Source organism: Coregonus clupeaformis, unplaced genomic scaffold (genome assembly GCF_020615455.1).
Source record: "Coregonus clupeaformis isolate EN_2021a unplaced genomic scaffold, ASM2061545v1 scaf1269, whole genome shotgun sequence".
Classification (NCBI taxonomy): Eukaryota; Metazoa; Chordata; class Actinopteri; order Salmoniformes; family Salmonidae; genus Coregonus; species Coregonus clupeaformis.
Window position 1 is genome coordinate 11094 of NW_025534723.1, and position 21601 is coordinate 32694.

The 21601-nt window shown below is 45.7% G+C and overlaps 1 protein-coding gene across 1 annotated transcript; it reads left to right on the top strand.

The window, feature by feature from the left end:
- Positions 1 to 6943: 6943 nt before the first annotated feature.
- Positions 6944 to 20604, top strand: LOC123481293 (serine/threonine-protein phosphatase 6 regulatory ankyrin repeat subunit A-like). Its single transcript, XM_045217903.1, has 21 exons — positions 6944 to 6998; positions 7450 to 7592; positions 10341 to 10553; positions 10937 to 11015; positions 11345 to 11459; positions 11728 to 11874; positions 12460 to 12528; positions 12875 to 13015; positions 13336 to 13447; positions 13664 to 13690; positions 13867 to 13941; positions 16032 to 16233; positions 16828 to 16915; positions 17138 to 17255; positions 17480 to 17699; positions 18121 to 18292; positions 18506 to 18651; positions 18778 to 18860; positions 18955 to 19037; positions 19326 to 19417; positions 19623 to 20604. The coding sequence occupies exons 4-21, from the start codon at positions 10964 to 10966 to the stop codon at positions 19913 to 19915; spliced, it is 2235 nt and encodes a 744-aa protein (XP_045073838.1). The 5' UTR covers positions 6944 to 6998; positions 7450 to 7592; positions 10341 to 10553; positions 10937 to 10963; the 3' UTR covers positions 19916 to 20604.
- The last annotated feature ends 997 nt before the right edge of the window (positions 20605 to 21601 follow it).

The following is a 21601-nucleotide window of genomic DNA, read 5'->3' on the forward strand; positions in this document are numbered from 1 at the left end:
TGTGAATGCTCCATGGTGGAAGTGGGGTTATGGTATGGGCAGGCATAAGCTACAGACAATGAACACAATTGCATTTATCGATGACAATTTGAATGCACAGATATACCGTGGGATAGTGTACGTGCACAAAGTGAGTTTGTAACATGTATATCATTCTTACTTGTTGTTCTTTATATTTACTACCATTGCCTATTGTAAGTTGCCTCTCTGTGTTTTACTGTGTTGTGTAATACTCCGCAGGTAGCATTATGCCATTAATACAGCCCTTCCTTTGTTAATAGCGTTGTTGCTCTACTTGTGCTATCAGTTATTGTGCATATTCATTAGCCCTGTTATCTGTCCATTACAGGACCACTATCATTCCACTACCTTTCCATGTCCATTTCATCCGTGTGTGTCAATAAAGTATCCTTGAATGTAACTCTGAGGTTGCCTTATTCCCCTCTTACCGGGGGAGGTGAAAGCGCAACCTGGTCTCAGAACATTTCGTATTATTCTGTATGTACAAAGCTGTGATCAAGCAAAGGGTGGCTACTTTGAAGAATCTCAAATCTGAAATATATTTTGATATGTGTAACACGTTTTTGGTTACTACATGATGCCATATGTGTTATTTAATAGTTTTGATGTCTTCACTATTATTCTACAATGTAGAAAATACACAAGACACAGAGGAGGAGAAACTATCCAACACCCTGGGAGAGAGAACGAGTGACCTCAGTCGAACTCACAGCCAGAAAGATGGGTTAGATACAGGAGAGGAGGAGGTTACCCCGGATGCCATCACCCCTGCTCCTGTGAACAAGGAATGAGAGGGGAAGCCTTCTAATCAGGCCAATGGGCAGGCGGAGCGAGAGGTCATAGTGATAGTGATTCACACCCAGAGAGAGACAGACAACCCATACAACCTCTTGGCTGAGATTAACCACACAGAGGTAGAGGCAGAGGGCCTTCAGGGCAAGCCAGTCAGCCTGCCTGCTCTGATCCTCAAGTCAATTGTATTTAAATTCATATTCATTAAAGATTTTTAGTCAAGACTTGAAAAGTGCCATTTATTTCAAATGATAATTATTCAGTGTCTGCAACCCTCAAGAACCAGGGTGAGTCTGGGTCCCCCTTTAACTGGGCAAACACAACTTGCATATTGTCATAGACTAGGCCGAAACGTTAATCTTTTAACCTTGCTTAAATAAAACAATGCATTTTTAATAGTGAGCAAGAGTTTTCTATGATGATTAAAGTTTTTTTGTCGCGCCCTCCACTTTTTTGTCAAATAATACATCTAAAAAAAATGTAATAAGTTAATTATTAAAAGCATTAAAATTGGGATTGGGATTTTTCCCACCTATTTATACAACCTACTACACAAAGTTTAGAGAAATGTTCTGAAATTAATTAAGAATTAAACAGAAGAAAATCAGAATTGAAGGCAACTATAATGCAAAGAATTTAATGGTATATGGTTCAATCCTGTTTCTGGTCTAATTAATAATTAATATTGTTCCTCCTCTTCCTTGTGGCAAGCGCAGCAGCACACTGCCCTCCAAAGCCTGCAAAAAAAAACGCTGGACTGCCCCTTTCCTCGCCCTGCATGGAACATCCAGGGTCACGTCCTTGGTGATGTGTGGGGTGACGTCCAGGGTGACCACAGCAACATCCTCTGGAAAGGGACAAAAGCGGGACAGAATGTAAATAAATGCAAACCGTAGGTTCTAAACACTGGCCAGTTGAATGGGATCTTTTATTTCAGCTCATGAAACATGGGACCAACACTTTACATGTTATCATGATGAACGGCACCTGTCAGAGTGCTTTCTATAAGTCTTACTCACCTGCTTGGATGTCAGATGGCAGAGTGGCGTAGACGGCCACCATGAGAGGCTTTTCTTCAGGTGTTACGTCCACAATCTCCAAGAGTGAAGAAGCAGGGTATGCATCTGTGTTTGGGGTGATGTCCACAAACTCCAGGTGGGAAGAAGCAGAATCTGCCTCTGTGTTTGGGGTGATGTCCACAAGCTCCAGGTGGGAAGAAGCCGGGTCTGCCTCTGTGTTAGGGGTGATGTCCACAACCTCCAGGTGGGAAGATGCTGGGTCTGCCTCTGTGTTAGTGATGATGTCCACAACCTTCAGGTGGGAAGAAGCCGGGTCTGCCTCTTTGTTAGGGGTGATGTCCGCAATCTCTAGGTGGGAAGAAGCCGGGTCTGCCTCTGTGTTTGGGGTGATGTCCACAAGCTCCAGGTGGGAAGAAGCCGTGTCTGTCTCTGTGTTAGGGGTGATGTCCACAAACTCCAGGTGGGAAGAAGCAGGATCTGCCTCTGTGTTTGGGGTGATGTCCACAAGCTCCAGGTGGGAAGAAGCCGGGTCTGTCTCTGTGTTAGGGGTGGTTTCCACAACCTCCTGATAGGAAGAAGCCGGGTCTAACTCTGTGTTAGGGGTGATGACCACAAACCTCAGGTGGGTAGAAGCCGTCTCAGCCTCTGTGTTAGGGGTGATGTCCACAAGCTCCTTGTGGGAAGAAGCCAGGTGTGCCTCTTTGTTAGGGTTGATGACCGCAATCTCTAGGTGGGAAGAAGCCGGGTCTGCCTCTGTGTTAGGGGTGATGTCCTCAACTTCCAGGTGGTAAGATACCGGGTCTGCCTCTGTGCTACGGGTTTTGTCAGCAACCTCCAGGTGGGAAGAAGCCAGGTGTGCCTCTGTGTTAGGGGTGATGTCCAAAACCACTATGTGGGAAGAAGCCGGGTCTTCCTCTCTGCTACGGGTGATGTCAACAACATCTAGGTGGGGAGAAGCTGGGTCAAACTCTGTGTTAGGGGTGAATCCCTCAACCTCCAGGTGGGCAGAAGCCGGGTCTTTCTCTGTGTTAGGGATGATGTCCACAACCTCCGGGTGGGAAGAAGCTGGGTCTGCCTCTGTGTTATGGGGGATATCCACAACCTCCAGGTGGGAAGAAGCCTGGTCTGCATCTGTGTTAGGGGTGACAATTAAAATCCTGATTGGCTCTACTACTACAAGGCACCAGGATGTCATGACAAAAGGCATCTGTCAGAGTGCTTTCTATGAGTGCTACTCACCTGCTTGGATATCAGCTGGTAGTGTGGCGGAGAAGGCCACCACTAGGACAGGGGGAACTCGCAGGGTGTCTGCAGTAGGCTGGAAGTAGCTTTTCACCTCGTCCGCCACAAAGGCACAGACAGAGCTCATAAAAAAAGGGGTCTTGAGGTCATCCAGGGAGAAGGACTGGCTGATTCTCCCGAGGATCGACCTCACAGAGTCAAAAGCAGCAGCCCGGGAGAAAGGGGTGTGAGGAGAAGAGGCCTTCAACGTGTTGAAGAGCTTCTCCCCCTACGGCCACCACCATACTCACAGCCATCCCGCTTAGGAGGATGGGGTGATCTGAATGGCCTTCCTCTGGCTGAAGCCACAGGGCCAGGAGGATCCTGGGCACCAGCTCCACCACCACCTGGGATGGGCTGAGCAGGTTGCTACAGGGCTTATTGGACAGCTTGTCCAGAATGCTCCTCACAGCTCTCTCCACGATGATGTGGACCTTGGGGTCGCTGAAATCAACAAAAAGCAGCAGAGAAAGCTAAACGATGTGCAATGTTCACACAGAGAACACTGCCCTAGTTATTTTCTGCATAGCTCCAGATGTGTAGATGAATGGAGCAAGCTGTATGCAGGGCAGTACATGGAACTCACATGTCAGCTCCAGCTGGAGAGGTGGTGTGCATAGAGCGGCGGAGCTTGCAGACAGCCTTGTGCTCCATGTCAATCATTTTTAGGCAGGTGTTTACTTCCCAGGTCTGCCGTAGGAAACAGGAAGTCCCATTAGTGTAATTTCACAACAGATATATTCTGCTGTACTGACTAGTTGTTGAAAGGCTAGAAAGGAGCTCACTGACTGATAGTCTAAGTCTCTAACTCTCATTCTCTTACCAGCCGAGCGAGTTCGTTCCCCTCCTCCAGGGTTTCCTTCCACACCCTTCAAATAAAACACAAAGCATTTCAACATTCCTGGCTTCCTATTTATCTGTTGTTTATTTTACCCACACCTCCTGGAGTGCTGCTGGTGACAGAGAATGGCAGTGAAGGTGAGAGCTGACGTGGTACTCACCTCTCCCTAAGGGATTTTTTGCCCTGAGACACCAGCCAGACGCTCATGTGCTCCATGGTGACATGGGGCGAGACCTGGCCTCGACTCTGGAGCAGCAGATAGTGGACCATGAACTTCTTCTGCAAGATGAGGTAAGGTGTGAAACCGTGCCACTAAAGACCATATAATGTGCTTTCAGAAGGGCCTCTCGCAACATTTCACAACTGCTCATGTCTCACAATTTGCAAGTGATATTAAAAACTCTTATGACCATCTTCTCTAAACTGTCTTGAAATAAAACTCTTGTTTTGGGATTAAATCTATCAATTTTTTTCTGTGGTTACTGTTTTTGTGGGATGAATCTTACCTGTTTATTGTAATATGCTTCCTCCCAGCAGGCCTGCAGAGTCTGAAAATAAAGGCTGCTTCTACAGAATTCCTTTGAAGATAATTAAAATAAGTATGCTTTATTAGGTACATTATGCACAGGCATTTACAGTATGCCAAAAGGAATATCTCCTAAGATTACCTTAGTGGGACCATAAGTGAACTCAGGAATGCTCCCAACCCTATCCATGGTCAGAGGGGGACGAAATGCAGCGCTATAAATATACGGGATGCTCTAGAGATAACAGGAATGACTTAAAGTCGCGAATGATCAATGCCTGTGGAGTCGTCCAATATGCTGCGCTGAGAATTGAGTTGTAGGCGATATTTGGATATGTTTGGCGCAATTTACATGTTTACATTCTATTGCCATGGAGAAATTGAGTTTCTAGAACCTGTTTTCTTCTATGTCTTTATTTCGTGAAATATTAAGATCTTTATTTTGTCATAATGTGTATATGAGGACGTTGGAGCCCGTTCCGATTCATGACGCGGTTATCCAGCTGCATGTTGCATAGACCTACTAATCCAACTTTGGCTTACAAGTTAAATTAAATTAGTATATATGCCTATACAAATCTATTGACCACATCCATTTAAATCAATGATTGTCAATTGAAAATGTGGTAGTTGTGTTATCCTGTTGTGCGTGTCAGGGCTCCTCTTAAGCACGTTATTCCAATATTTCCTAGAATTGACGCAGATTACACTTTTGCAAAACTACTAGGTTAAAAATAAGAGCATGAATGACAATAAAGGTATGACTTGAATTATATGTGTAGTAGTGTGATGTTGTTCCCCTAGATTATGCACCAACTGTCCTTGCACACAAGGACAGTTCAAGTAGGCCAGGTCAAGAGGGGATGTTAAAAAGTTAATAATAATAATAATTCAATGTGGTTTCTTTATTTAATTACAGCTGCATAGCTAATGTTATTTTTTGGTGTACAAACATTTTTATGTATCTATATTGCAAATACACCTAATTGTAAAAGTTGTGTATATTTTGGTTTGGTCCATCGCGGGTTATCTGTATTTATGTACCCTCTTATTGTTCTCTTTTGCCTGACCTTCAACTAGCAAGGTGCCCGAGAGCTGTGGCTGCACCAAGAGCTAACATATTGTGTGTTGTCTCTTCGTGTGCAGGTCGAATAAAAATTATCCAACCATCAGAATTCCAGTTGTGGCAGTGTCCTAATTACGTGACCTGCCGACTGGTCAGCTCAAGCCGACCGCCGGAGCTGTGCATGTGGATGATGTGCACGACCTGCGCATGTGAATTTGTTGATGGTTTACTGTAAGTGAATATATACTGTAAACAGTGAAAGTGAATGTAGCATATTCATTAGATACAGGTATTCGTGCTTATTTGTATGTTTTGGATGAATTTGTTTTTTGCATTTATTTTTTTGGGTATTTGAATGCACTAAATTACATTGTATTTTAGTGCTCTGTTGAGCCATGGAAGATTCTCAAATCCATAAGACATGCTATGCTGGGGATTTTAGTGTGGGTAGAGGGAGGGGTGTCCTTCCATTTACACCAATTGTACAGTCAGCTCCTGGGAGTAGAGCGTTTGCTAGTCCTGAGTTTGCAAGCACTGGGAGGGGTAGGCTGTTTGTTCCACCTGACCAGGGTATCCCACCTCTGTCTTTTGATGTACCATCATCCACAGTACTCGGTGATAATGGGACTAATCAAATGTTCTGGTCCTGTCCCCGTCTGGCAGATTAGTTGTCCACTATTTAAAACCCTTTCTGAAGCATTTGATATAAAGTTGCAGCCTAGTGCAGAAATTGCTATTTTTGGAGTACCAAACAACAATCCTTCTCTGACCAATAGACAGCTAGATGCCATTGCCTTTGCCTCCCTGTTAGCCCGCAGAAGGATTTTATTGGATTGGAAATCTATCAATCCTCCCTTAGCCTCTCTTTGGCTCAAAGATCTGAAGCTGTTCCTAAAATGAGAAAAAATGAAGTTACCATTCGAGGGTCAACCAACTCATTTTATTCCTCCTGGGACCCGATGATATCCTATTTTGAACAGCTCCAAACACTTCCTCCAGATTAGTACTCTTGGCCCCACCTTGAGATTACTGCTATATAGGCCTATAAAATCACTTAATCACCTGAAATTGTTAGGCTATTACATTTTTGCTTGAAGTAACGTTGTTGTATACTTTTGTTTTGTTTTCTGACATGTAACTCAATTACTTTCCCTTTCTTTTTAAATGTGTTTGGAGGCATTCTGGGGGGAGGGGGAGGTCAAAGGGGGACTAAAAGGGGAGAAATGTACCATGTCTTTACATGTTATCTTTCATTCATTGTGAATACAAAATATATAATTTTAAAGGGAAGGCTTTGAAGCCAGATTTAGCGGATTTTGCTGTTTAGTTTTCCTCAACCTGTGTTTTGTTTCTCTCTCCTCTCCCTGTTAGATGGTGAGGCTGCTTCTCTCCAGAGGATGAATGCCTTTGACAAGAAGGATCGCTGAGCAATCCACTGGGCTGCTTACATGGGTGATGAGTTTACCACATCATTTACATTCTGACTAATGTCCTTTATACCAATGAATGAATGAATGAATGGACTGTGTGTTAGTCTCACAGCTCAGCTGTATGAGCCACGTCTAGTGTGTTATTATGTCAGAATCATGTACTAAGTAGGTTGATTAGATGTTTTCAGTTGTACTAACATGATGTAGGTGTTGCTTATGGTGCTGTGTACCACTGTAAACTAATCTATCTCTCCCTCTCTCTGCCTATCTCTCTGTGTTTGTATCTCTGTTTCTCTCTTAACCCCCTTACTATCTCCCTCCCTCCCCCCTCTCTCTCTCTCTCTCTCTCTCTCTCTCTCTCTCCCTCCCTCCCCCCCTCTCTCTCTCTCTCTCTCTCTCTCTCTCTCTCTCTCTCTCTCTCTCTCTCTCTCTCTCTCTCTCTCTTTATCCCTCCCCCTCTCTCTCTACCATAGGGCACATTGAGGTGGTGAAACTGCTGGCCTCTCATGGATCAGAGGTGTCCTGTAAAAACAAGAAGGCCTACACCCCTCTCCACTCTGCAGCCTCCAGTGGAATGATCAGTGTGGTCAAGTACCTCCTGGACCTTGGTGTGGATGTGAGTCAACACGCATTCAAATGTGTAGGGGGTTTTCATAATAGTAATGAAGAGAGAGAGGTTAGAGCCAGTGATTTTGACCAGGGGTTTTCATAACCAAGTAATGAAGAGAGAGAGGTTGGACCAGGGGGTTTTCATAACCAAGTAATGAAGAGAGAGAGGTTGGACCAGGGGGTTTTCATAACCAAGTAATGAAGAGAGAGAGGTTGGACCAGGGGGTTTTCATAACCAAGTAATGAAGAGAGAGAGGTTGGACCAGGGGGTTTTCATAACCAAGTAATGAAGAGAGAGAGGTTGGACCAGGGGGTTTTCAGAACCAAGTAATGAAGAGAGATAGGTTGGACCAGGGGGTTTTCAGAACCAAGTAATGAAGAGAGAGAGAGGTTGGACCAGGGGTTTTCATAACCAAGTAATGAAGAGAGAGAAGTTGGACCAGGGGGTTTTCATAACCAAGTAATGAAGAGAGAGAGGTTGGACCAGGGGGTTTTCATAACCAAGTAATGAAGAGAGAGAGGTTGGACCAGGGGGTTTTCAGAACCAAGTAATGAAGAGAGAGAGGTTGGACCAGGGGTTTTTCAGAACCAAGTAATGAAGAGAGAGAGTTTGGACCAGGGGGTTTTCATAACCAAGTAATGAAGAGAGAGAGGTTGGACCAGGGTTTTTTCAGAACCAAGTAATGAAGAGAGAGAGGTTGGACCAGGGGGTTTTCATAACCAAGTAATGAAGAGAGAGAGGTTGGACCAGGGGGTTTTCAGAACCAAGTAATGAAGAGAGAGAGGTTGGACCAGGGGGTTTTCATAACCAAGTAATGAAGAGAGAGAGGTTGGACCAGGGGGTTTTCATAACCAAGTAATGAAGAGAGAGAGGTTGGACCAGGGGGTTTTCAGAACCAAGTAATGAAGAGAGATAGGTTGGACCAGGGGGTTTTCAGAACCAAGTAATGAAGAGAGAGAGAGGTTGGACCAGGGGGTTTTCATAACCAAGTAATGAAGAGAGAGAAGTTGGACCAGGGGGTTTTCATAACCAAGTAATGAAGAGAGAGAGGTTGGACCAGGGGGTTTTCATAACCAAGTAATGAAGAGAGAGAGGTTGGACCAGGGGGTTTTCAGAACCAAGTAATGAAGAGAGAGAGGTTGGACCAGGGGTTTTTCAGAACCAAGTAATGAAGAGAGAGAGTTTGGACCAGGGGGTTTTCATAACCAAGTAATGAAGAGAGAGAGGTTGGACCAGGGTTTTTTCAGAACCAAGTAATGAAGAGAGAGAGGTTGGACCAGGGGGTTTTCATAACCAAGTAATGAAGAGAGAGAGGTTGGACCAGGGGGTTTTCATAACCAAGTAATGAAGAGAGAGAGGTTGGACCAGGGGGTTTTCAGAACCAAGTAATGAAGAGAGATAGGTTGGACCAGGGGGTTTTCAGAACCAAGTAATGAAGAGAGAGAGAGGTTGGACCAGGGGGTTTTCATAACCAAGTAATGAAGAGAGAGAAGTTGGACCAGGGGGTTTTCATAACCAAGTAATGAAGAGAGAGAGGTTGGACCAGGGGGTTTTCATAACCAAGTAATGAAGAGAGAGAGGTTGGACCAGGGGGTTTTCAGAACCAAGTAATGAAGAGAGAGAGGTTGGACCAGGGGTTTTTCAGAACCAAGTAATGAAGAGAGAGAGTTTGGACCAGGGGGTTTTCATAACCAAGTAATGAAGAGAGAGAGGTTGGACCAGGGTTTTTTCAGAACCAAGTAATGAAGAGAGAGAGGTTGGACCAGGGGGTTTTCATAACCAAGTAATGAAGAGAGAGAGGTTGGACCAGGGGGTTTTCAGAACCAAGTAATGAAGAGAGAGAGGTTGGACCAGGGGGTTTTCATAACCAAGTAATGAAGAGAGAGATGTTGGACCAGGGGGTTTTCAGAACCAAGTAATGAAGAGAGAGAGGTTGGACCAGGGGGTTTTCAAAACCAAGTAATGAAGAGAGAGAGGTTGGACCAGGGGGTTTTCAGAACCAAGTAATGAAGAGAGAGAGGTTGGACCAGGGGGGTTTTCAGAACCAAGTAATGAAGAGAGAGAGGTTGGACCAGGGGGTTTTCAGAACCAAGTAATGAAGAGAGAGAGGTTGGACCAGGGGGTTTTCATAACCAAGTAATGAAGAGAGAGAGGTTGGACCAGGGGGTTTTCAGAACCAAGTAATGAAGAGAGAGAGGTTGGACCAGGGGGGTTTTCATAACCAAGTAATGAAGAGAGAGAGGTTGGACCAGGGGTTTTTAATAACCAAGTAATGAAGAGAGAGAGGTTGGACCAGGGGGTTTTCATAACCAAGTAATGAAGAGAGAGAGGTTGGACCAGGGGTTTTTAATAACCAAGTAATGAAGAGAGAGAGGTTGGACCAGGGGGTTTTCATAACCAAGTAATGAAGAGAGAGAGGTTGGACCAGGGGGTTTTCATAACCAAGTAATGAAGAGAGAGAGGTTGGACCAGGGGGTTTTCATAACCAAGTAATGAAGAGAGAGAGGTTGGACCAGGGGTTTTTAATAACCAAGTAATGAAGAGAGAGAGGTTGGACCAGGGGGTTTTCATAACCAAGTAATGAAGAGAGAGAGGTTGGACCAGGGGTTTTTCATAACCAAGTAATGAAGAGAGAGAGGTTGGACCAGGGGGTTTTCAGAACCAAGTGACCTGATCAGGAATGTATTGTTTTGTTCTCTCTCCCCCCCCTCTCTCTCTCTCTCTCCACTCTTTTCCCTCCCTTGCTCCCTCCAGATAAATTAGCCCAATGGGTACGGTAACACCCCCCTCCACGTGGCATGCTACAATGGGCAGGATGTGGTGGTGAATGAGCTGATCGAGTGCGGCGCCAACGTGAACCAGGTGTACGAGAAGGGTTTCGCCCCACTCCACTTCACGGCCGCCTCGCGCCATGGGGCGCTCTGCCTGGAGCTGCTGGTGGGCAACGGGGCCCTCGTCAACATCAAGGTGAGGAGACCGGATTACCAACACTGTGTCTGAACTAAATAACACCCTATTCCCTATGTAGTGCACTACTTTTGACCAGGGGCCCATAGAGCAAGGAGCCGTGATGACACTGCCTGTGTCCCAAATGGCACCCTGTTCCCTTTATAAGTACACTACTTTGGTTCAAAAAGTAGTGTACTTATAAATAGGGTGCCATTTGGGATGCACACACTGACGCAGCACATGGCTTAGTATTTGGCCCTGGTCTACATTCAAATACCAATGGAATAGGCCTAACAATGCAAACTAAATGCAATCAAGCGCTCCTCCAATACGTGTTTGATTTTGCCTGTGGTCAGCAGCACAGACTGCCGTGTGAACCATCTTTGTCTTTCTATCTGCAGAGTAAAGATGGAAAGACCCCCCTCCACATGACGGCCATCCACGGACGCTTCTCCAGATCTCAAGCCATCATCCAGAATGGTGAGTCGCTGTGAATGCTCTCAACTGAATATATATGAACCAGTAGGCTCTTCAGCATTGTCTTTTGTCTTCAAACCATGATTCACTGGCACAGAGCAATGTTACTTGCAATGTGGTTGAACATGAAGCTTCATGAGGCCTCTAGGGTCAAGTGGTTGACGTGTGTGTGTGTGTCTGTGTGTGTGTATGTGTGTGTGTGTGTTTGTGTCTGTCTGTGTGTGTCTGTGTGTGTGTGTGTGTGTCTGTGTGTGTGTCTGTGTGTGTGTCTGTGTGTGTGTCTGTGTGTGTCTGTGTGTGTCTGTGTGTGTGTGTGTGTGTGTGTTCTGTAGGTGCTGAGATCGACTGTGAAGAAAAGAATGGAAACACACCTCTGCACATCTCTGCTCGCTACGGCCATGAGTTACTCATCAATACACTCATCACGAACGCAGCTGACACAGCCAAGTGAGAACACACACAGTTTCCAGCAAAAATGCAACATGCATCTTTAATTCTGTCATTGACCGAATTCCCGCTTGGAGACTATGCTCAACACATTGTGGTGTGTGGGGGGTTGATAGACAGGGCATTGCAGCATGCTGATGTGTTGATCTGCTGTGGGGTTTAATGAGGACTGTGATGTGGTGCTGTTTCCAATCTTAGCTGAATCAACTGTAAGTCGCTCTGGATAAGAGTGTCTGCTTAAAGTCTCAAATGTAAAAATGTGTTGCAGGCGAGGCGTCCATGGGATGTTCCCCCTCCACCTGTCTGCTCTCAGTGGGTTCTCTGACTGCTGTCGGAAGCTCCTCTCATCAGGCTTTGATATAGACACCCCTGACGACTTTGGAAGGACCTGTTTACATGCTGCAGCAGCTGTTGGGTGAGTGGACTGGTCCAGGCTTTACACCAAGGAATATTTAGTTCATGAACTGGAAAGCCACCAGAAAGAACAAACACATATTCACACTCTTACATTTCACATGGTTTAGCAGTATTAAAAAAATCGTATAGATCATTAGTGCGGTATCATTTCTGTATAATGTGGTTCCATGCCATGGTGGTATTGACTTGCGCTCTGGTCTAAATTGTCTTTATATCTTCTTGAAAGAGAAGAGAAACCTGCAAACTGCTCTTGCTAGTATCACTTTTTATTATTGCTTTTATTAGCATTATAAAAACAGTGATACTAGCAAGAGCAGTGTACGGGTTTCTCTTTTCTTTAAGGTTCTCATTGTTACCATCCACCTGATAGCTCAGATGTGAAAGGGCCTTTCTGAACTTGATATCTTGTTACCATTCACCTGATAGCTCAGATGTACGAGGGCCTTTCTGAACTTGATATCTTGTTACCATCCACCTGATAGCTCAGATGTGAAAGGGCCTTTCTGAACTTGATATCTTGTTACCATCCACCTGATAGCTCAGATGTACGAGGGCCTTTCTGAACTTGATATCTTGTTACCAGGAACCTGGACTGTCTGAATCTGCTGCTCAAAACAGGGGCAGACTTCAACAGAAAGGACAGCTTCGGAAGGTCTGTCTGTGGCATCAAATAACTTTCATATGTGATCTTTATGATAATGGGGAATATAGTATAGGGGCATATAGGAATTATTATGGGAAATATTGGGCGGCAGGTAGCCTAGCGGTTAAGAGCGTTGGGTCAGTAACCGAAAGGTTGCTGGTTCAAATCCCCTAGCTGACTAGGTGAAAAATGTGTCTATGTGCACTGCAGCAAGGCACTTAACCCTAATTGCTCCTGTAAGTCGCACTGGATAAGAGTGTCTGCTAAATGACGTAAATGTAAAATGTAAATGTTTTACAGCTCCAATAAGCTGTTTCTGTTGTTGATGTTGAATGGTTTCTGTGCGTTCTTCTAGGAGTCCTCTGCATTATGCGGCAGCCAATTGTAACTACCAGTGTCTGTTTGCCTTGGTGGGGTCTGGGGCCAGTGTGAACGATCTGGATAAAAGGGGTTGCACCCCGCTCCACTACGCTGCTGCCTCCGACACAGACGGAAAGTACGTCTCACACCTCTCTTACTGTTGTGTGTGTTGTGGTGCCATGACCTTTCACATTTCACTGTAGTCTGGAGAGTATGTTGTGGTGCCATGACCTTTCACATTTCACTGTAGTCTGGAGAGTATGTTGTGGTGCCATGACCTTTCACATTTCACTGTAGTCTAGAGTATGTTGTTGGCCGTGTTTGAATACATACTAGTGTTAAATCTTCAGTGTGAAAGCTTGGCCACGTCTCCTTTGGGAAAGTGTCTCTGCTTGCTTATCTGTCTGTCTTGATGTTGGTATAATGATTAGTGAACTCTTGACCTCTGACCTCTAGGTGTCTGGAATATTTGCTGCGAAACGACGCTAACCCAGGGATCAGGGACAATCAGGGCTACAACGCAGTCCATTACGCGTCTGCGTACGGACACCGCCTCTGTCTGGAGCTGGTGAGTCAGAACCACAGGGGACTAGACGCCCTGCATTCACAGACCATTTTGTCTGCGTCCCAAATGGATGTAGGGCCCATAGGGCTCTGGTCAAAAGTAATGCACTATATAGGGAATAGGGTGCCATTTGGGACAGACGTTGATATTCAGTAGGTTTTAAGGTGTGGTTGCATGTTTGTCGTGGCCGCATCGTCACTCTTGATGTTCTTTTTCCAGATTGCAAGTGAAACACCTTTAGATGTGGTAAGTACCAGTTGGTTACTTTTCCTCACACTAGCTTGTTTAAGATACGAATGCAACACCCCAGTATGTCTGCAGGGGCTGGACACTGAGATTTACAACATGAAACATGCTACTAGACTAACCTTCAAAGTAAATATGTTACAAGTCTAAACTGGCCCGTCCTTGTCTTTCCCCAGCTAATGGAAACCTCAGGGACAGACATCCTGAACGACTCTGATGTCAGAGCTCCCATCAGCCCCCTACACTTAGCTGTGAGTAAAGCCTACCTGCTCCTGTAGGGGTCTCGCCACATGACAAATGGCACCCTATTCCCTATTTAGTGCACTACTTTTGACCAGAACCTTATGGGCCCAGATCAAAAGTACTGCACTACATGGGAAATAGGTTGCTATCTGGGATGCAGGCATGGTGTTGTTTTTCCACGAAAAGTTGATTGTCCAGACACTCACACACCATGTTCCTATCTGTTCCTGATTAGTGTAAAATACATGCATATTTTGACACGGTGATGATGAGGATGATTTCCTTATTTTGCCATTTGAGTTAATCAACCTCCAACAGAGGAGTAGTAGTGTGTTTGTTTCTAAATCTCACGCTTGGCAGGGACCTTCGATGTTGATGCTGGGCGGGAGAAAAAATGGGCACCCGATTTGAGAGACACTGGTCTACTTTAGAGGTCTAGGACTGTTTCTGTTCAGGCATACCACTGGTCTACTATAGGACATTGATTATATTAAGAGTGTATATCTGTTCAGGCACACCACTGGTCTACTATAGGACATTGATTATATTAGGAGTGTATATCTGTTCAGGCGTACCACTGGTCTACTATAGGACATTGATTATATTAGGAGTGTATATCTGTTCAGGCATACCACTGGTCTACTATAGGACATTGATTATATTAAGAGTGTATATCTGTTCTGGCATACCACTGGTCTACTATAGGACATTGATTATATTAGGAGTGTATATCTGTTCTGGCATACCACTGGTCTACTATAGGACATTGATTATATTAGGAGTGTATATCTGTTCAGGCATACCACTGGTCTACTATAGGACATTGATTATATTAGGAGTTTATATCTGTTCAGGCATACCACTGGTCTACTATAGGACATTGATTATATTAGGAGTGTATATCTGTTCAGGCACACCACTGGTCTACTATAGGACATTGATTATATTAGGAGTGTATATCTGTTCAGGCATACCACTGGTCTACTATAGGACATTGATTATATTAGAAGTGTATATCTGTTCTGGCATACCACTGGTCTACTATAGGACATTGATTATATTAGAAGTGTATATCTGTTCTGGCATACCACTGGTCTACTATAGGACATTGATTATATTAGGAGTGTATTTCTGTTCAGGCATACCACTGGTCTACTATAGGACATTGATTATATTAGGAGTGTATATCTGTTCAGGCGTACCACTGGTCTACTATAGGACATTGATTATATTAGGAGTGTATATCTGTTCAGGCATACCACTGGTCTACTATAGGACATTGATTATATTAGGAGTGTATATCTGTTCAGGCGTACCACTGGTCTACTATAGGACATTGATTATATTAGGAGTGTATATCTGTTCAGGCATACCACTGGTCTACTATAGGACATTGATTATATTAGGAGTGTATATCTGTTCAGGCATACCACTGGTCTACTATAGGACATTGATTATATTAGGAGTGTATATCTGTTCTGGCATACCACTGGTCTACTATAGGACATTGATTATATTAGGAGTGTATATCTGTTCAGGCATACCACTGGTCTACTATAGGACATTGATTATATTAGGAGTGTATATCTGTTCTGGCGTACCACTGGTCTACTATAGGACATTGATTATATTAGGAGTGTATATCTGTTCTGGCATACCACTGGTCTACTATAGGACATTGATTATATTAGGAGTGTATATCTGTTCAGGCATACCACTGGTCTACTATAGGACATTGATTATATTAGGAGTGTATATCTGTTCAGGCATACCACTGGTCTACTATAGGACATTGATTATATTAGGAGTGTATATCTGTTCTGGCATACCACTGGTCTACTATAGGACATTGATTATATTAGGAGTGTATATCTGTTCAGGCATACCACTGGTCTACTATAGGACATTGATTATATTAGGAGTGTATATCTGTTCTGGCGTACCACTGGTCTACTATAGGACATTGATTATATTAGGAGTGTATATCTGTTCTGGCATACCACTGGTCTACTATAGGACATTGATTATATTAGGAGTGTATATCTGTTCAGGCATACCACTGGACTTTGCTTCAGACTGTGTGTTTGTTTCCATTCAGGCGTACCACGGCCACCACCATGCTATGGAGGTCCTGGTTCAGTCTCTGCTGGATCTAGACGTGAGGAGCAGCCAGGGGCGCACCCCTCTGGACCTGGCTGCCTTTAAAGGCCATGTGGAGTGTGTTGACGTCCTCATCAACCAGGGAGCCTCCATCCTGGTTAAAGACTTCACCCTGAAGAGGACCCCCATCCACGCTGCAGGTACGCATAGGATATCACGTAAGACCTAGAGATTCTGTAATTCAAAAGTTTTCCTTACCAAGATGGACATTTGTTTGGTCATTTTGCTAGGATGCCAATGTCCACTCTAGGGATATTATATAGCATAGTGTGAAAATGCCCACTACACACTGATCTAAGGTAATTTTTTGTCATTATTGCTGAGGATCTGGGGAGGGTAAGCTGATCCTAGATCAGTGCACAGGGGGACTTCTATCCAGAGCCAGGTACACAGCTAGCAGGTGACAGGCTTCGAGGGCCTCAGCCCCAAAATGTTTTATTATCTGCTGTGTTAACATCATGAGGATGTCATCTACCAATACCACTGTTCTAGAAATCTGTCTGTTCATGTGAAGGTAATAGTCGTCCAGCAATCAGCTCATATCCTCTCTGTTTAGCCTCCTCTAGCTACCAACAGTCAATCATCTCACATTCTTATATCCTCTCTGTTTATCCTCCTCTAGCTACCAACGGTCAATCATCTCACATTCTTATATCCTCTCTGTTTATCCTCCTCTAGCTACCAACGGTCAATCATCTCACATTCTTATATCCTCTCTGTTTATCCTCCTCTAGCTACCAACGGTCATTCGGAGTGTTTGCGTTTGCTGATTGGAAATGCTGACCTCCAGAGTGCAGTGGACGTTCAAGACGGGAATGGACAGTAAGTCAATTGGGTTTTGGATACAATTCCTGAAATAAAGAGATTTTGACACTAGGTCTACGTCCCAAATGGCACCCTATGCCCTACTTGGTGCACTACTTTAAACCAGAACCCTATGGGCTCAGGTCAAAAGTAGTGTACCATATAGGGAATAGGTTGCCATTTGGGACTCACCCTGGTTATTACCAGTTTGTAATATGACCTTGTTGTCTTGTGTATCAGAACCCCTCTGATGCTGTCGGTGCTGAGCGGACACACAGACTGTTTGTACTCACTGCTCAACAAGGGAGCCAGCGTAGAAGCCAAAGACAAGTGGGGCAGAACAGCGCTACACAGAGGGGTGAGGAGGAGAGCTGGCTGTATACGCTCACACACAGAAAGAGACGGGGAGGCTCAAATATACATATTATCTTCAGAAAAGTAGTTGTCCATGGGTAGTGGTATATTCATCCCTGTAGGGGGACCTGTCTCCAGACATCATTTGTAATAATTGATGATTCCTTATTATATCATTGATTATTAGTTATTTCAAATCCATTCTTATCTCCCCGCCCTTCCTCCCAGGCGGTGACGGGTCATGAGGAGTGTGTGGAGGCCCTGCTGCAGCACAGCGCCAGCTTCCTGGTTCGGGACTGTAAGGGGTGGACCCCTGTCCACCTGGCGGCGGCATCCGGACACATCGGGGTGCTGGGGGGGCTCCTACACGCCGCCCAGTCAGTGGAGACCCTCCCCGTCATCACAGACAACCAGGGCTACACGCCACTACACTGGGCCTGCTACAACGGTACGTACTGGACTAACAGAACACTAGATCTTTTCTGATTTTCTCTCTTCAGCACCGTAAACATGTCCCTGAATTAGGCAGGCCATACAACAGTACGTACTGACTAACTGGACTGTAGCTCTGTTCTCTCCTCCATGAAGTGTACACTCATTCACTCCCTCTTGTGGCTTGAAAAGCATTCGATTGGTGTGGACGGAGCCATGTGGGGGAATGAACAAGACTACAACAGAATTAGGGGTTATGACTCTCAGTGAAGGACCTTACACTGAAACAGGACTTTGTCAGGGATTGACATAGCATATGTTGTAGCTAAAACATCTTTTGTGACTTCACCATTGTCAGATGTGTAGCTTTCTCTGAGAGTATTGTTGTGGTCTGCAGCGACGTCATCTTTTTCCTGTATGAATCAATCTTCCACTAGGCCATGACACGTGTATAGAGGTGCTGCTGGAACAGGAGGTTTTCCACAAGACCGAGGGCAACTCGTTCAGCCCCCTCCACTGTGCTGTGATCAATGACAACGAGGGGGCTGCAGAGATGCTGATTGACACTCTGGGGCCGGCCATTGTCAACGCCACTGACACCAAGAACCGGTAACTACAGCACATGACAAAGTCCTTTTCTTCTGGAGAATAATGTTGTCTGGGGAATAAAATGACCTCTGGGGTTGGATGAGGGATTGTAGATTACTTTTAATACATCTATTAGTGATTTTATATTTCTATGGTATAAACAGGGTTAATTGAACAAACTTGTTTATAACAGTCCTACATGATGTCGGTGAAATAAGTTTCCTCTCTCTCCAGGACCCCCCTGCATGCGGCGGCTTTCACGGACCACGTGGAGTGTCTTCAGCTGCTGCTAGGCCACAACGCCCAGGTCAACTCCCCCGATGCCTCCGGGAAGACCTCCCTCATGATGGCTGCTGAGAACGGACAAACCAACGCTGTCGGTACGCAGCCCCCTCTCCTCCGCTTTGCCTCGCCCAGCCGGCTTAAGTTCAACATGTCTGTTTTACATTTTAATAAGTCGCTTAATTTCCTAATTGAGTTTCTTTATGTTTCTCTGTCTGTGTCAGAGCTGTTGGTGAGCAGTGCCAAAGCAGAGCTCACCCTGCAGGATGCAGTCAAGAACACTGCTCTTCATCTGGCCTGCAGTAAGGTGAGCATCCCCACATGAAGATGACGTTCATCTGAACAGTTGGCTCTCTCTGGTTAAAATGTTGGTCTGACATGTTTGACTCTGGTTTTTAAAGGGGCATGAAACCAGTGCTTTGTTGATATTGGAGAAGATTACAGACAGGAACCTCATCAACTCGACTAACGCAGCCTTACAGACGTACGTATGGTTCAGCTGTATTAATTGGGCCAGAAGAATTGGTCCTCTGTAGCTCAGCTGGTAGAGCACGGCGCTTGTAACGCCAAGGTAGTGGGTTCGATCCCCGGGACCACCCATACACAAAAAAATTTATGCACGCATGACTGTAAGTCGCTTTGGATAAAAGCGTCTGCTAAATGGCATATTATAATTATATAATTAGAAGAAGTGCACTATATAGGGAATAGTCTGGCATTTGGGAGGTATCCTCATTTGCTGCTGGCTAATCTGACGGTACTTTCTCCTCAGGTCGTTACACGTTGCAGCCAGAAATGGTCTGACGGTGGTGGTTCAGGAGCTACTAGTGAAGGGTGCTAGCGTGCTCGCAGTCGATGAGAATGGTAAGATCCATAACGCTAACACCGTTTTCTTCTGTACTTCTCTTCTCAATGTGTCCACAAATGTTTCTCTCTAGTCCACTGCTTGGTTATTGTCTTAACTTTGTATCTCCTAGCCTGCTGTTATTTCATGTTTTTCACCAAAAGTGTTATAGTAAACGGTGATGCTCCTGAAGTGACCCTCTGCTGTTCTGTTTGAACCCCTCAGGTTACACGCCTGCCTTGGCCTGCGCCCCCAACAAAGACGTGGCGGACAGCCTGGCGCTGATCCTGGCCACCATGATGCCCGTGTCCCCCTGCAACCCGGCGCCCAGCCTGTCCTTCAGTGCCATTAACCACTACACCACCAGCCCCTCCAAGAGTGTGACCTTCGACAGCCTGCCCGTGCTGCGCAGCGAGCACAGCTCCTACTGCAGCTTCAACAACATCGGCCACCGCGAACACGATGGAGGCTTCTACAAGGATGAGGAACTCAACGACTCAGACTCAGAGACATACTGAGGGGGGTGGTGGTCGCTGCCCAGGAGGGGAGCCAAGGGCAGGCGGATGGACAGTGAATTGGGGCAGAGGCCACAAACAAATCCACACATACACACCGTGTCTTAAATCACCACAGCCAGCTTTGGGAGGGCACGAGCCGAGACAGTCCGCACAGGAGCCTTAAGAGTCCCGCAGATGGAGAGAGAGAAATGGAGGGAGGGAGGGAGAGGGGGAGGCACAACAGGCTGGCTGGCCACACTCATCCTCTCGTACCACCAGGTGTCCTTCCAGCAGATACTGGACTTCAGAGGAACTGCTGCTGCTATACCCCACCTTTACCTTTACCCACAAAGGTCCTAAACGGTAGAAACTGTCCAGCCAACAGACAGACGGACACCTTATGACGGCAATAACCTGTAGTCCAAGGGGATAGTAGCACTTCACTGAGTGAAAAACAGACATGGACCAAAAGATGTGATTGCTTGTTCAAACCCCCGTTTTTGTCTCTTTTTGAAAATCATTTTAACTGGAAATATGTACAATACATATGCTATGTTCGTCAAATCAGGATCAGGAGGTTCACAGGTTTTTTCGTGTCCTTTTTTTTCTTTAAAAGGATGAAACTAGCATGTACATATTGTAGCGACCCGCACAGACAGCTGTGTGTTATGTGTTAGGCTAGTAGATGGTTGTGTTGTACCTACCAGTACCCAGTGTTCGCGGGGTCCGACATGTCAATCAACCTGCTATCTGCCAATCACGGGAATGCCTGGAATGTTCTGATGCCGGGCATCCTGGCGGTTGGCGGAGTGGCGTGGAGGGGGGTTGGGCAGGGGGATGGAGCATTGGAAGTTAAGACCAGGTTTAACCTTTGTTCTCTCTCTTTTTTACGTCTGGGCTTCACAAGAGAAGGTGACGATTGGCTTGTGGATTATCTTTCATTTATTTGGCGTGGGCTACGGCCAAACAGTAGCCTGTGTAAAGTTGGTTTAATAAACCGTCCATTCGTAAACTCAATCCTCTGTCTGGACAGTTGTTCTTTTATGATCTAGTCAGGTCATTACATTGGTGTCAGAAGTAAAAACGTTGATAAAAGTTAGCCAGCTAGCTAGCTGACTTCTGTAGCTAGCTACCGTAGGGGAGAACGAGGGGTTGAAAATGCTTCGAGGGAATCCGAAAGTGAAGGTGGAGGTAGGGGACGATTATGGCCAAGGAGGTGCGTGTGCATGGACGTCGGGGGTTCTGGCTGAGGAGATCGCCAGGGCATCGGAGCCCAGAGGCCGCTTGAGGGAGGACGTTAGAGTGATGGCGGCTGAAGCGGGCATGAGTCATTCATCGACTGTGTTTCGCGCGGATTCTGGTGGGCGGACCGAAGGGGTGACGTCGACGCGGCGGGACGAGGAATCTGGGGGCTCAGGATGTAAACAAACATGGCGGCGCCCAGTTCCCGGCTGCGTCCGTATCTGTTAAGACCCCGAAGTGTTCCGGTAAGGCGGATTGGGAAGCTTTTCATGCTCAGTTTGAACTGTTAGCTCATTGTAGGGGGTGGTCGGATGAAGAAAGGGCACTGCAGTTGGCTTTATGCCTCACGGATGAAGATCTGGCCTGTTTGATATTGATTAGCCCCGAGGACAGACGTGATTATGGTGCTTTAGTGGGAGCACTGAGGAGGCGCTATGGACAGTGTGTACAGCCCGGGCTACTGCG

What these genes read in the sequence shown, in the direction of transcription:
- LOC123481293 (XM_045217903.1), top strand. Translation starts at nt 10,964, where the DNA reads ATGACGGCCATCCACGGACGCTTCTCCAGATCTCAAGCCATCATCCAG. An exon ending in ACCGCCTCTGTCTGGAGCTG is followed by an intron (nt 13,448 to 13,663) that starts GTGAGTCAGAAC and finishes TTCTTTTTCCAG; the next exon opens with ATTGCAAGTGAAACACCTTT. An exon ending in CGGACAAACCAACGCTGTCG is followed by an intron (nt 18,652 to 18,777) that starts GTACGCAGCCCC and finishes TGTCTGTGTCAG; the next exon opens with AGCTGTTGGTGAGCAGTGCC.